Source organism: Nicotiana sylvestris, chromosome 8, assembly GCF_000393655.2.
Source record: "Nicotiana sylvestris chromosome 8, ASM39365v2, whole genome shotgun sequence".
Lineage (NCBI taxonomy): Eukaryota > Viridiplantae > Streptophyta > Magnoliopsida > Solanales > Solanaceae > Nicotiana > Nicotiana sylvestris.
The window spans coordinates 113,794,946-113,808,762 of NC_091064.1; the positions used below are offsets into that span (position 1 = coordinate 113,794,946).

The 13,817-nt window shown below is 40.1% G+C and overlaps 2 protein-coding genes across 2 annotated transcripts; both read right to left on the reverse strand.

The window, feature by feature from the left end:
• Positions 1-2,477: 2,477 nt before the first annotated feature.
• On the reverse strand, positions 2,478-3,288 carry LOC138875545 (secreted RxLR effector protein 161-like). The gene is made up of 2 exons (XM_070154382.1): positions 3,214-3,288; positions 2,478-3,029 (listed from the first exon to the last, which is right to left on the reverse strand). Exons 1-2 carry the CDS (start codon positions 3,286-3,288, stop codon positions 2,478-2,480), a joined length of 627 nt encoding a protein of 208 aa, XP_070010483.1.
• Positions 3,289-6,624: 3,336 nt separating this feature from the next.
• LOC138875546 (uncharacterized) lies at positions 6,625-7,116 on the reverse strand. The gene has a single exon (XM_070154383.1). It carries the CDS (start codon positions 7,114-7,116, stop codon positions 6,625-6,627), a length of 492 nt encoding a protein of 163 aa, XP_070010484.1.
• Positions 7,117-13,817: the final 6,701 nt, after the last annotated feature.

Sequence of the window (13,817 nt, forward strand, 5' to 3'; positions counted from 1 at the left end):
GGAATGAGCCTTGGAGCCATTTATGACCCTGTCCAGTAATTTGACAATAAAGGCAGGCCAATTGATCTGCGTTCCTCTCACAAGGAACTCCATAAGAACCAGGTCCATGTAGTTGGCAGCGTGCCTCTTCTCCTGTCTAGGAAGCAGACACTTGTTAACAAATTCAAACAGGACCTTGTGCTCAGGCCTTATCTCACTTTTCTGCACAAACCTGGCTTCAGGCACATCTTCAGAAGTTGCGGCATCACAAAAATTCCTAGTGATTTGAAGAACAGTAGGGAGAGAATCTAGACATGGCCACCTTTTCCTTGTATAATCATCATACCCCTCACTAGGTGTGTCTAGAATCTTACCCAATTTGAGTGCATCAAACTGCACCCTTACTCCTTTCACCAGACTGGTGACTGCCCCATTCTTCACTGCGGCATTGGCCATAAACTCAATCAATTCTTTCCTAGACAGCCTCCCATCCATTTCAAGGACCATGTCCTTCCAACCCTGCGCAGCTAGGGCATCCATCAGTCTTCTCATTACTGGCTCATCCAGGTCTCTCAACAGTTTTCCATTCAAAAAATTTCTTCTACCAAAGATGGCAAACCTATCTTGTTCCTTTTTAGATTCCTCTTCTTCTTCTTCTCCACTGCATTCTTCCTCTTCCTCAGTAATATTTACCTACTTACCTTTCACTACAGATCTGGTTCTTTTGGCTAAAGAGGGTTCAGCAGATACAGGTTCATAGGAAGACTTCTTGGAAGAAGCCTTGGCCCTTTTTGGTTTGGATGTAGGAACTTCCACAGTTGTTCCCCTTTCTTGATGGACCAGTTCCATCTCCTCTTCTTCTTCTTCTGCAACCTCATAACTCTCTACAACCTTTGCTTTTCCCTTCTCCTTCTTTTTCTTCTTGCTTTCTTCTAGAGCTTTCTGTAACTCAGCTTCACTTTGTTTGACCCTGCTTCTAGTGGCTCTTCCCTTAGGTACTGAAGGAACAGTAGGTTTTGGGGATGACATTTTGCTTTTCTTTGTTGGCTTGGAAGCAGTTGGAGCCTTTTGTGTGGAAGCTTTATGCTTCTTTGGATCATAACTAGCCCCAACCCTCTTCAGAAGATCAGCCAGTGTTTCCTCAGCAAATGAACCAGGTTCATCTTGTTGTTTGCTTAGATGCACAAACCCTTCAGCCGCTCCGCAAAACCACTTCCCCCTGACTTGTTGCCACCTTCTTCAACACCTCCACAGATAGCCAGAAATTCTTCTTTCCCATTTCCCCTCTCATCACCACTTGCTCCCTCTCTCTCTTTTTCTTTCGTTTTACCTCCACTTATACTAGATTCGGCCCCTTTACATCTTTGATAGGACCAACCAAGACAAACCTATTTTCTACATTTTGAACCATAGTAGAGAATACCACATAAGAACTTACCTCACCAGGGGTTTCTTGAATTTTGTCAGTGTCAAAAGACCCATGTTCTTCACCATCGCTGGCAAAAAAAGCTTCAGACTCAGAGCTTGAGTCAGATTCTTGAGTAGGACTTTCTTTCCTCTGGCTAGCATTTTCTGCCTATGAAACCTAGGTTTTGGGGTTTCACTAGGGGATGTAGATGACGATGTATTACAAGGGGATACTGGTGGGGGAGTGCCAGGATTGTCTTGGGGGTTAGTCATGGTGGATTGTTTCTTGAGAAAAATTTGGGAATTGTTGGAGATAAGAAGGGCGATCAGAACTTGAGAAGAGTTTTGACGGTTATGGACTAATGAAGAAGAGGTGTGGTGTATATTTAAAGATGATTAGAATTAAATGCAGTAACGACAACTTTTTCAGAGGTCAATTAGAAGTCTAATCAAGGTGTAATTCCGGTCTCTTAGTGATTATTAGGCATCGCTAGATTTTAGGCAAAAATCTCGGTTTTTAGAGTTTTAAGGGAACAAAACTGGTTCAATGCTCCACAGATAGAATTTCTGGGAATTTGATGAATGTAGGACTTTTGCTCATGATTGGAAAAATAATCTTTCTAATTGTGCAGAGTATAGAAAACATACCTGAGCTTTTCATATGAGCACATACTGATGAACCAGGTTCTTTATATAGAACTCTCTTGAACTCTCTTAAAGTATGAAACTGAGTAAGAATTGATCTAGATATTTACATAAAGTTAGAACTCCTAACCAAATATTTTTTTAATTTTAATATTGTGCATGCTGAACTGGACCTATTAGGTGATCTTAATCATCCCTAATTCCAACATGTTCCTCTCAAAGTTTTCTCTACTCAGTGCTTTAGTGAAAATGTCAGCTATTTGTTTATCAATAGCACATAATTATATTGAAATCAATCCTTTCTCATAGTTATCTCTTAAGAAGTGGTGTCTAACATCTATGTGCTTAGTCCTCTTATGATGAACAGGGTTCTTTATCATACTTATAGCACTAGTGTTATCACAGAATATTGGAATACATCCCACTTTAATTCCAAAATCTACCAGCTAGTGTTTATTCCATAGCAATTGAGCACAACAAGAAGCAACAACAACATACTCAGCTTTAGTAGTAGATAGGGCCACAAAATTTTGCTTTTTGGTAGCCCATGACACAAGAAATGAACCAAGGAAGTGTGTCATACCTGAGGTGCTTTTCCTGTCTACTAAGAAACCTGTATAATCAGCATCAGCATATCCTACTAGATCAAAATTACTATCTTTAGGATACCAAAGACACAAATCAGTGGTGCCTTTCAGATATCTCAGTATCCTCTTTACAACAGTCAAATGGGACTCTGTTGGATTTGCCTGAAAACGAGCACAAAGCCCTACATTGAAAACAATGCCAGGTCTACTTGCAGTAAGATACAAGAGTGAACTAATCATACCCCTATACAACTTTTGATCAACTGATGAACCAGGTTCATCAATATATAATTTAGTGGCAGTTACAATGGGTGTGTCTATGTCTTTAGAATCCTCTATTTTAAACTTTTTGATTAGCTCTTTTGTGTACCTTTGCTGATGGATCATGGTTCCATTTGGACTTTGTTTGATCTGCAAGCTTAAAAAGAAGTTAAGCTCACCTATTATGCTCATTTAAAACTCACTTCCCATTAGTTTTCAAAGTCCTTACTCAACCTATCAGTGGTAGCCCCAAATATGATGTCATCCACATATATTTGCACAACAAGGAGATCTTTACATTTTTCCCTTAAAAATAAGGTGATGTCAATTTTACCTCTTTTGTAACCATACTCCAGTAGGAATTTGGATAGTCATTCATACTAAGCTCTTGGGGCCTGTTTGAGCCCATAGAGACATTTCTTGCTCTCAAACCCCGGAGGTAGTTTCACAAACACTTCTTCCTTTAGGTAGCCATTCAAGAAGGCACTTTTGACATCCATCTGATGAAGAGTGAATTCCATGTGTGCTACAAAGGCTATGAGGAGTCTGATTGCCTCTAGTGTTGCAACTGGAGCAAATGTCTCATCATAGTCTATGCCCTCCTCTTGGTTGTATCCTTGTACCACCAATCTTGCTTTGTTTCTTGTAACTGTTCCATCTTCATCAAGTTTGTTTCTGAAGACCCATTTTGTACCAATAACTGATCTGTCTTGGGTCTCAGAACTAGATGCCAAACTTGACTTCTTTCAAATTGGTTGAGTTCATCCTGCACTGCATTCACCCAATCTGCATCCTGCAAAACCTCAACAACATTTTTAGGTTCAATAAGAGATAGGAAAGCATCAAAAGCACAGAGATTCTTTAGCTGTGATCTAGTTTTGACTCCAGATGTTGGATCAGTAATAATGTTCTCAATGGGATGAGAAATTTGATACTTGTGAGGTTTCACAACCAACTGGTTTCTGCTAGATGTCTCTCACATGTTCTGTTGCTGAGGAACTTGTTCCTCTAGGGGGTTTGATTCAATTTCTCCTTGATTAGTTCCCCCTGTCAGGTTGCCCAGATTTGAAGGATATGTTCCATCACTTGTTCCTTCTTTTGATGCCACTTTGACTTGTGCTGGGGATTCAGTCAATTCCTTTACCAATCCAGTGGCTTCATCTTCATGTTCCTCTCTCTCAGAAAGAATGTTAGTTTCATCAAATACTACATGTACACTTTCTTCTACACATAGAATTTTTTTATTAAACACTTTATATGCTTTGCTATGTGAAAAATATCCCAAGAATACTCCCTCATCACTTCTGGGATCAAACTTACCTAGGGAGTCTTTTCCATTATTGTGCATATAGAACTTGCAACCAAATGCCCTAAGATCGGATATGTTTGGTTTTCTCCCTTTAAGTAACTCATAGGGAGTCTTCTCTACCAGAGGTCTGGTCATGCATCTATTGATTATGTAACATGCAGTGTTTACAGCCTCTGCCCAGAAGCTGTGGGGCAATTTACTAGAAAGCAGCATGGTTCTAGCCATGTCGTCAAGAGTTCTATTCTTCCTTTCAACTACTCCATTTCGTTAAGGGGTCCTAGGGACAGAGAAATTATGATCTATACCATTTTCATCACAGAATTTAGCAAACTTGGAATTATCAAATTCAGTTTCATGAGCAGACCTAATGGATGCAAGTTGATTTCCTAATTGTTTCTGAGTTTTTCTAACAAATGCAATAAACATGTCAAATGATTCATCTTTGGAGGTTAGAAATAGAACCAAAGTAAATCTAGAATAATCATCAACAAGCACCATTACATATTTCTTTCTACCTCTACTCATGGTTCTCATTGGACCACATAGATCCATATGGACCAGTTCCAACGACTTGGTTGTACTTACCATTTTCTTGCTTTTGAAGGATGATCTTACCTGCTTCCCCCTTGCACATGCCTCACAAACTTTGTCTTCCATGAACTTGATATTAGGTAACCCTACCACCAAGTTTTTGGAGACTAATTTGTTTAGCTGATTTAGACTTGCATGACCAAGTCTTTTGTGCCACAGGAGGGGATCATTAACCAACACACTTAAGCAAGTGAGTTCATTTTCTGAGAGAGTAGACAAATCTACAATGTAGATATTGTTAACTCTTTTTCCCCGCAAAACAATCTTGTCAGTGGTAAGGTTAATCACAAAGCATTTGATAGAGGTAAAAGCTACAAGATTACCTCTGTCACACAATTGTGACACACTTATTAGGCTATATTTCAAGCCATCTATCAGGTAGACATTCTCTATGGAATGAGAATCTGCTTTTCCTACCTTTCCAACCCCAATGATCTCACCTTTCTTTCCATTACCAAAGGAGACATTACCTCCTTTTAAGTCCTCAAGTGACAGGAACTGGTCCTTGTTCCCAGTCATATGTTTTGAGCAGCCAATATCCATATAGCATATTTGGCTCCTCCCTTTCACTTGGACCTACAAAAAGAAATCAGGGGTTAATCTTAGGAACCCAAACTAGTTTGGGTCCCTTTCTATAGGCAAAATGATGAATAAAATTCCTTCTTGCCCACCCAGGAAGTTTGTTTTTCTCTTGAACAATGACTTTGTTCTTTTGACTGGCATTTTCTTTTGCATTACATTCATTTTTGTAATGGCCAGTCTTACCACAGTGTGTGCAGATTTTATCTTCAAGAAGAGTGAGGTACTTACTTTTAGGGTCCCATTTTGGAGCTTGAGTCCCATAGCCAAGTCCTCTTTTGTTGCTACTGTGATGCTCTTGCAGCCAAGAGAGTGCATCAGAAGCCTTGTTCTACTTGCAAGTTCTGTCTAGTTCATGTTTCACCTTTCCTAGATCTTCCTTTAGGACTTTGATGAATTTATCTTTCTTATACAATTCATCTTTCATTTTTCCCAAATTTTCTTCTAGAGTGAGATATGTGTGATCAACTTTCTTCTTTCATGTTCCTAGTTTCAGTTTTAAGTTTTCAGACCTAAGTTCTAGGACACTGTTATCAAGTTCAAGAACCTGGTTCTTCAACTCAGCATTTGTGTTATCACTCTCATTAGCCCTAGACTCTAGACTTTTGCATTTTGATTTTAGGATCACACATTCCCTAGACAGAACTTCCTTCTCATTGTTAATTATCTCAGACTCATCAATGAAGTCTAGTAATAGCTCAGCCAACTTTTCTTTAGACAAAAATTTAATCTTGTCTTTGAGATGAAGGATACTTACCTCTTGTTCATCATCTGATTCTTCGCTGGCCATCAGTGCTTGCTCTTCTTCAGCTTCATCTTCTGAGTTTTCATCTGAAGTTTCTCCCCAAGAAGCAATCATAGTCTTGGTTGAACCTTTGTTCCTTTTTGGTTGAACATGTTCCTTCTTCCTGTTCCTTTGTTCAGCCCTTTCTTTTTCCACTCGATTTCCCATTGAGGACCGTTCTTGATCATGTGATCAGTCTTACCACACTTATAGCAACCCTCATTGGTCTATTTCTCAGGAGCTCTTGACTTGTTGAAGGTTGTACCTCTTGAAGAACCCTTTCCTCTCATCAGGTACTTTTTGAAATCTCTAGTGATCATAGCTATCTCATCATCTTCCAGATCTGAACCTTCAGCAATTCTGAGAGCTAGGCTTCTCTCCTTCTTGGGTGTATCCATCTTCATGGTTTTACTTCTCAGTTCATAAACAATAAGATTTACAATCAGTTCATCCAGTCTGAGAGTAGCAATATTCTAGGATTCCTAAATGGCAGTGATTTTGCTTTCCCATGAGACTGGCAGAACCCTTGTCAGGATTTTCTCAACCTTTCCTTCTTCAAGAATAATTCTTCCAAGCGACTTAAGTTCATTTGTCAGTGTAGTGAATCTAGTGTACATATCGTGGATAGTTTCTCCTTCCTTCATAGTAAAATTATCATATTGAGAATACAGCAGTGTTCCTCTGGTTCTTTTCACTTGAAGTGTTCCTTCATGAGCCACTTGCAAAGTGTCCCATATCTCCTTAGTAGTAGTACAACTTTGGATCCTACTATACTCATCTGGACCTAGTCCACACACAAGCCATTTCTTGGCCTTAGCATTTTTCTCCCACTTCTTTAGGTCTTCAGCAGTACAGTCAGCCCTTGTCTTTGGCACATCCACTCCTTCCTCTTTTTTCATTGTAGTTGCTAAAGGACCATCAGTGACTATGTCCCAGAGTTCATAGTCTTCTCCTATGATGTGATCCTTCATCATGTTCTTCCACCAAGAGTAGTACTAGTAGAGGCCTGGCAGTGGATTGCCCTTCCCAATTCCTAGGTGGTGCACTCATGTTGATCTTTTCCTAAGGTGTTAGCCTCTTCAAGGATAACCTGCTCTGAAACCAATTGATATTCTAAACGTCAAAACCACACAAGAGGGGGGCGTTGATTTGTGTGGTACCTAATTTTTTTTTCTAGAAGAACCTGGTTCTTCTAGGTGTTCTAACTACTACTGTTGCGGAATTAAAAGTACAGAAAATAAAGAACATAGAGATTTTTACGTGGAAAACACCTGGCTCAAAAGGTGAAAAAACCACGACCCACTACTCAGTAGGATTTTCCCAAACATCCACTAAAATCACTGAGCCAAAACAGCATTTACAAACATCTTTGTAAACCTAAGGATTAACTCTAATCCCTGTGTAGCACACAACCTCAACTGTTGTGACACCTTCAAGTTGGCCTATAACTTGAACACTCAAAGTACCTATTACAAATGCTTGTATGAAAGTTGAAAAGGTACAACTTTAAACCACCTACTACAATTGAACTAGAATAAGAATAAACACAACAGAATTGGTTCTTCTATCTCGTTCAAGTAGCTTCAGGTGTGCACACTTAAATCTCAAATAAATTGCTCGCAAAATTGCCTTGCTCGTTTGCTCTCAATTTATTTTAACTTCTGCGTATGTGCAACACCTGTAAAAGAGAACAATCACTGTTATTTAATGAGTTAGTAATCTGAGTTTGATTGAGACTCAATTGCTGATCTTCCATCGAAGTTGAGTTCTTGTACAATACAAACTCCAACCCTATCATTTATCCGGATTGTGTCCTCTTCCCATAAGGAGACTTTCTCTCCTCATCCAATATGCAACCTTTTCGATCAGTTCAGGAGATATTGTTGCTTGATCACTGAGACTTATATCCTTCATATGTAGCTCACATGTCTAGGTTGATAAATACTGTGCCTCACATGATGGACCTGGTCCATGACTGAGTTCATTTGTCATTCTTCAAAACTGAACCTGAACATGGGCCAACAGGAGGTGAGTTGTGACTTAGAAGCATGATCGGAATAAATTTTAGAGGTTCGTAGTAGATTTAGGCTTGAATTGGCGAAGTTGATATTTTGGCGATTTCCGGTTGGTAGGCGAGATTTTGATAGAGGGGTCGAAATGGAATTCCGAGAGTTATAGTAGTTCCGTTATCATTTGGGATGTGGGTACAAAATTTTAGGTCATTCGGACATGGTTTTGTTGGGTTTTTGATCAAAAGCGGAATTTGGAAGATTTTAGAAAAAATTGGCTTGAATCCAATGTGTTTTGGTTGATTTCATATTGGTTGAGGTGTTTTGAAGATTGGTACAAGTTTGAATAAGGTATTAGGATATATTTGTGCTTTTGGTTGATGTCCCAGGGCCTCGGGGTGATTTCGGATAGTTAACGGAGAAGTTTGAAATTTGTTGCAGTTGCTGAAATTGCTGCTTCTGGTATTTTGCACATGCGGTTTTAAAGCGCCGCATGAGCGGAAGGGTGGCCGCAGAAGTGGAATCTGGGGAAGCCGTCAAAAACCGCAGAAGCGGTTGGAATACCGCATCTATGATGGCGCAGATACAAAAAGGAGAGTTTGAGTGAGGATCGCAAATTCGGTGGTTTTGACCGTAGATGCGGTACCGCAAAAGCGAAAATATAGCCGCAGATGCAAAAATGTCTGGGCAGAAGGTATAAATTGTGGCCTTCGCAAATTTTAAGCTATTTAACCTTTTTATCTCGGCTTTGGAGCTTTTTGGGTGATTTGGAAGAGGGATTTCAAGGGAACTTCATTGAGGTAAGGAATTTGGACTTAAAACTCGTTCTTATTCTATTATTACACGGATTAGAGCTAGAAATCATGGAAATTAAGGGTGAAAATTGGAAAAACTAGGGCATGGAAACTTAGACCTTTTCTTGAATATTTTAAGGAATACTTGAGGTTGGATTTCAGAACTTTTGATATGTATGATCTCGTGGGTAGATAAGGAATCTATTGATGTAAAAATTATTAAATTCTGAGACGTGGGCTCGGGGGTCGGGTTTTGGTAATTTTGGGATTTATGTTGTAAATTGATTATTTTCGCTTGGGCCTCGTTTCCTTAGCATATTTTGACATCCTCGTTCTGATTTTGGATAGATTCGATGCGAGTGGAGGCCAAAGGCGTCGCGAGCTAGAGATTTGACTGGTTCGAGGTGAGTGATGATTGTAAATGATGTTCTGAGGGTTTGAAACCCCGGATTTCACTTCGAAGTGCTATATTGAGGTGAGGCACACGCTTGATGACGAGAGTGGGGTCATGCACTATTGGGGACTGTGACATAGTCCGTCCTGAATGACTATTTTACCGCGTATTTGACTAAAATCTATTTGCTATCATCATGATTTGGGCTAAATACCATATTTGGGCCTTGTGCCAACTATTTAAACCCTTCAGGGATTTTTATTGACATTTCCTCACTGTTTTGACTTTATACTTGAACTTAGTCATGTTATTTTCCATTGTTTTCGTCCTCAACCATGTTTACTCAGTATTAATAATTAAATGATATTTTTAAATTATGTTTGGGCTAAGAAACACTATTTTTACTATGGCACGAGTGGCTTGTGAGGATTTTTGACTGAGTAAGACCGAGGGCCTATGTTGTGAAGAAACATTTGATACTGATTATGAGGCCGAGGGCCTGAGATATGTACGCCACGAGGTGTCTTTATTAATATGAGTCTGAGGGCCTATTGATGATGCCACGAGGTGGCTTGATATTTTGCTTGGACCGTAAGGGGGCCCTCCAGGAGTCTGTTTACCCAGTGAGTGCGGGTACCCATTGTGATGTGAGATTGAGCCCGAGGGGCTGGTATTATTCTAAGATGTTGCCCGAGGGGCAGTTTTGTTAATACAGTGCCCGATGGGCGAACCTTTACGTGTTTATTTTTCCTTAATTGCCTGTCAACTATCTTCTTACTTGTTGAAAAAGGATTTTACTTATCTTTAAACTGGTTTACTATTTTAAATTGTTTTACTACTTCATTATAGAATGCCTTTTGCCTTACGTGATTTCTTTCTTTCAGTCTTTATTTACATTTGTTACTCACTGAGTTGGAGTACTCACTTTACTCTCTGCACCCTCGTGTGTAGATTCAGGCGTTGCGGATCCTGCTAGTACGAGTTGAGAGCTCCTAGCAGATATCGAGGTCCACGAGGTAGCTGCTTGACATCCACAGTCCCGTGTTTCTTCTCTTTTATCATTTCTATCTCTTTTTAGACATTTGTACTAGAGTATAGACTTAGCAGACTTGTATTATGACTTATAGATGCTCATGACTAGTGACACCCCAGTATTGGGCTGTGTTGGATTGTTCTTCCGCGTACTTATGATATTATCTGCTACTTTGCATTATTTTATCATGTTTAGACCATTTCTTAAGGCTTAACTGTTAATGATTGGAAAATGGAAAGTGTCGACTGGCCTTGTCTTCACGAGAGGCGCCATCACGACCGGGTCAGGGTTTAGGGTCGTGACACTTCAACTGCTCCATTCATTTGTGGCATGTAGGCTATGGAATTATGGTGGATGATTCTGAACTTCTCGCAGATCTCCCTCGTGAGATCGATGTTGAGATTGGCTGTATTGTATCTTATAATTGACTTTAGAATTCTGAATCTATAGACTATATTGTTCTGAACGAATTCTACCACCACCTTCTTTGTGACAACCTTGTATGTAGAAGCTCCAGCCCATTTGGTGAAGTAGTTGATGGCTACAAGATAAAAAGATTCCTATTTGATATGACTGGTTCTATAGGTGCAATCACATCCATGCCCCAAGCGCCAAAGGGCCAAGGAGAGCCCATTACGTTTAGCTTATTTGGTGGGACCCGAATGGAATCCCCGTGAACCGTACACTAGTGACACTTATTCACATAGTGGATGTTATCGCTTTTCATGGTCATCTAAAAGTATCTGACCCTCAAGATCTTCTATGATAGGGTGAAACCATTCATGTGAGGCATGCATGTTCCTGTGTGTATTTCTTCCGATAACCTTGTTGCTTCAGCAGCATCTACATACCTTAACAGACCCAAGTCTGGGGTCCTCATGTACCGGACTTCTGCGTTAAGGAAAAGGTGATTTTCTTGTCTTTTTAATGCTCACTTCTGACAAGGCTGGTATATTCTGTGTATTCTCTTAGTTCGAGGAACCTTTTGATGTCATGGTATCAGGGCTTACCATTTGGCTCCTCATCTACATGGAAACAGTATGCATGGTGGTCCCAAACCTCTATCTCGATGGGGTCGATGTAATTCTTGTCTGGATGCTGGATCATAGATGACAAAGTTTTAAAAGCATCGGCGAACTCATTATGGATTCTAGGAACATGCTTGAACTCGATCTTGGTGAACTTCTTACACAACTCCTTTATGCAGTGCATGTATGGAAGGATATTGACATTCTTGGTGGTCCATTTGCCCTGAACTAGGGGTATTAGCAAATCAAAGTCTCGTATGACCAAAGTTTCTTGATGTTCATGTCGACTACCATCCTAATCCAAAGGATGCATGCTTCATGTTCCACTATATTATTTGTGCAATGGGACCTTATCTTAGTTAAAGCCGGATAATGCTGTCCCGACTCAAAAATTAGGACTGTCCCAATTCTTACTCCCTTGAAATTTTCCACTCCATCAAAAAATATTCTCCATCCTGGATATGACTCTGAAATATCTGCCCCTGCGAACAACACTTCTTCGTCTAGGAAATACATGGTGAGAGGCTCGTAATCCTTGTCCACTAGGCTTTGCTATAAGATGATCAGCCGATGCTTGTCCTTTGATAGCTTTCTGTGTCGCGTAATGATGTCAAACTCACAGAGAAGAATCTGCCATTTGGCCAACTTTCTTGGAGGCATCAACTTCTGAAAGATGTAGTTGAGCAGGTCAAGTCGGGATATCAGATGTTTGGTATATGCCAATAGGTAGTGTCTTAACTTCTGAGTGATCCAGGTCAGAGCGCACCAGATCCGCTCTAATAAGGTGTATCTGGCTTCATACGATGTGAACTTCTTACTCAAGTAATAGATAACTTGCTTCTTCTTTCCAATCTCATCATGTTTTTCAACACACATCTGAATACGTTAACCAAGATAGACAGGTATAGTGACAATGGCTTTTGAGGTTCAGGAGGAACTAACACTGGTGGGTGCAATAAATACTTCTTAATTCTGTCAAAAGCTTTCTGACATTCCTCTGTCCATTTCATAATGGCATCTTTCATTAGCAACATGAGAATCGACTCATAGATTACTGTTGAATGAGCTATGAACCTGCTAATATAGTTCAGTACCCTAAGGAAGCTCATCATGTCCTTCTTGCTTTTGGGTGAAGGCAAGTCATGAATGGCCTTGATCTATTAGGGATCCAGCTCTATCCCTTTTCTGATGATGATGATGGAACCTAACAGTTTTCCTGCAACCGCTCGAAGAACTTCCTCAAGTCACTGAAATGATCCTCACTCTTCCGAGACTTGATGCTGATGTCATCCATATATACCTCAATCTCCTTATGGATTATGTTCTGAAAGAGGGTCGCCATGGCCCTCATATAGGTAGCACGGGTGTTCTTGAGACCAAACAGCATGACCCTATATAAATAAACTCCCCATGGTACATTGAAGGCAGTCTTCTCTGCTTCTTCTTTGTGCATCAAAATCTGGTGGTATCCAGTGAAACAATCCACAAACAATTGTAACTCATGTTTCACGCAATTGTTGATAAGGATATGGATATTTGGTAGAGGAAAGTCGCCCTTGGAACTGGCCTTGTTTAGATCTCAGTAGTCCACCCATATCTTGATCTTCCCATACTTCTTTGGTACTGATACGTTGTTTTCCAACCAAGTAGGGTAATTGGTGACCCTCACCACATTCGCCTCTATTTGCTTGATAACTTTTTCATTGATCCTTAGACTCACATCTAGCTTGGATTTTCTTGGTTTCTGCTTGACTAGGGGTCTCGCGAGTTCAGCGGGCAATCGATGCAAGACAATGTCGGTACTCAGTCCCGACATCTCGTCATATAACTAAACAAATACATCGATATATTGTCGAAGGAGCTCTACGAATTCTTCCTTCTGTTCTACCTTCATATGGATGTTGATCCGAGTCTCTTTCACATCTCCTTCACTTCCTAGGTTAATCACTTATGTTTCTTTGAGGTTGGGCTTCTTTTAGCTTTCTATTTGCTCGATCTCTTGTGGGAGGTTCTCCGGCACCATACTCTCCTTATACTCTTTGTAGTCCGGATCAGTTTGTTCAAGGGTTTCAATACATGTCATAATCACGGAACACGGATTTTTATCGATTTGATTACTGAAAAGAAAAATCGAGTATAAACAAAGGCAAAGATAAATTCGCGATGATTTCAAGAAAATAATTCTTTTATTTCATCAAAAAGAACGTCTCAGCGTTCAAAGAGGAAAATTAACAAAAAGGTACATCCATGGTTTAGGCTTCAATTGACCATGCGTTTTTCTTCAAAATTACTACAATTCCACACTACCAAGACTCTCGGCTAACCAGAGATGGACTAGCGGTCCAATTCTGCAAGGTCTCTCTTGGTTTAACATCCCGAATGGTTGATGTCTTGATATCGGCTTCTCCGGAACACTC

Excerpts from the sequence above, each read along its gene's own strand:
- LOC138875545 (XM_070154382.1), bottom strand. The coding sequence starts at position 3,288 with ATGGGCTCAAACAGGCCCCAAGAGCTTAGTATGAATGACTATCCAAAT. Across the intron at positions 3,030-3,213 it reads GGAGTATGGTTACAAAAGAG|ATCAAACAAAGTCCAAATGG; the intron begins GTAAAATTGACA and ends TTAAGCTTGCAG.
- LOC138875546 (XM_070154383.1), bottom strand. The coding sequence starts at position 7,116 with ATGATGAAGGATCACATCATAGGAGAAGACTATGAACTCTGGGACATA.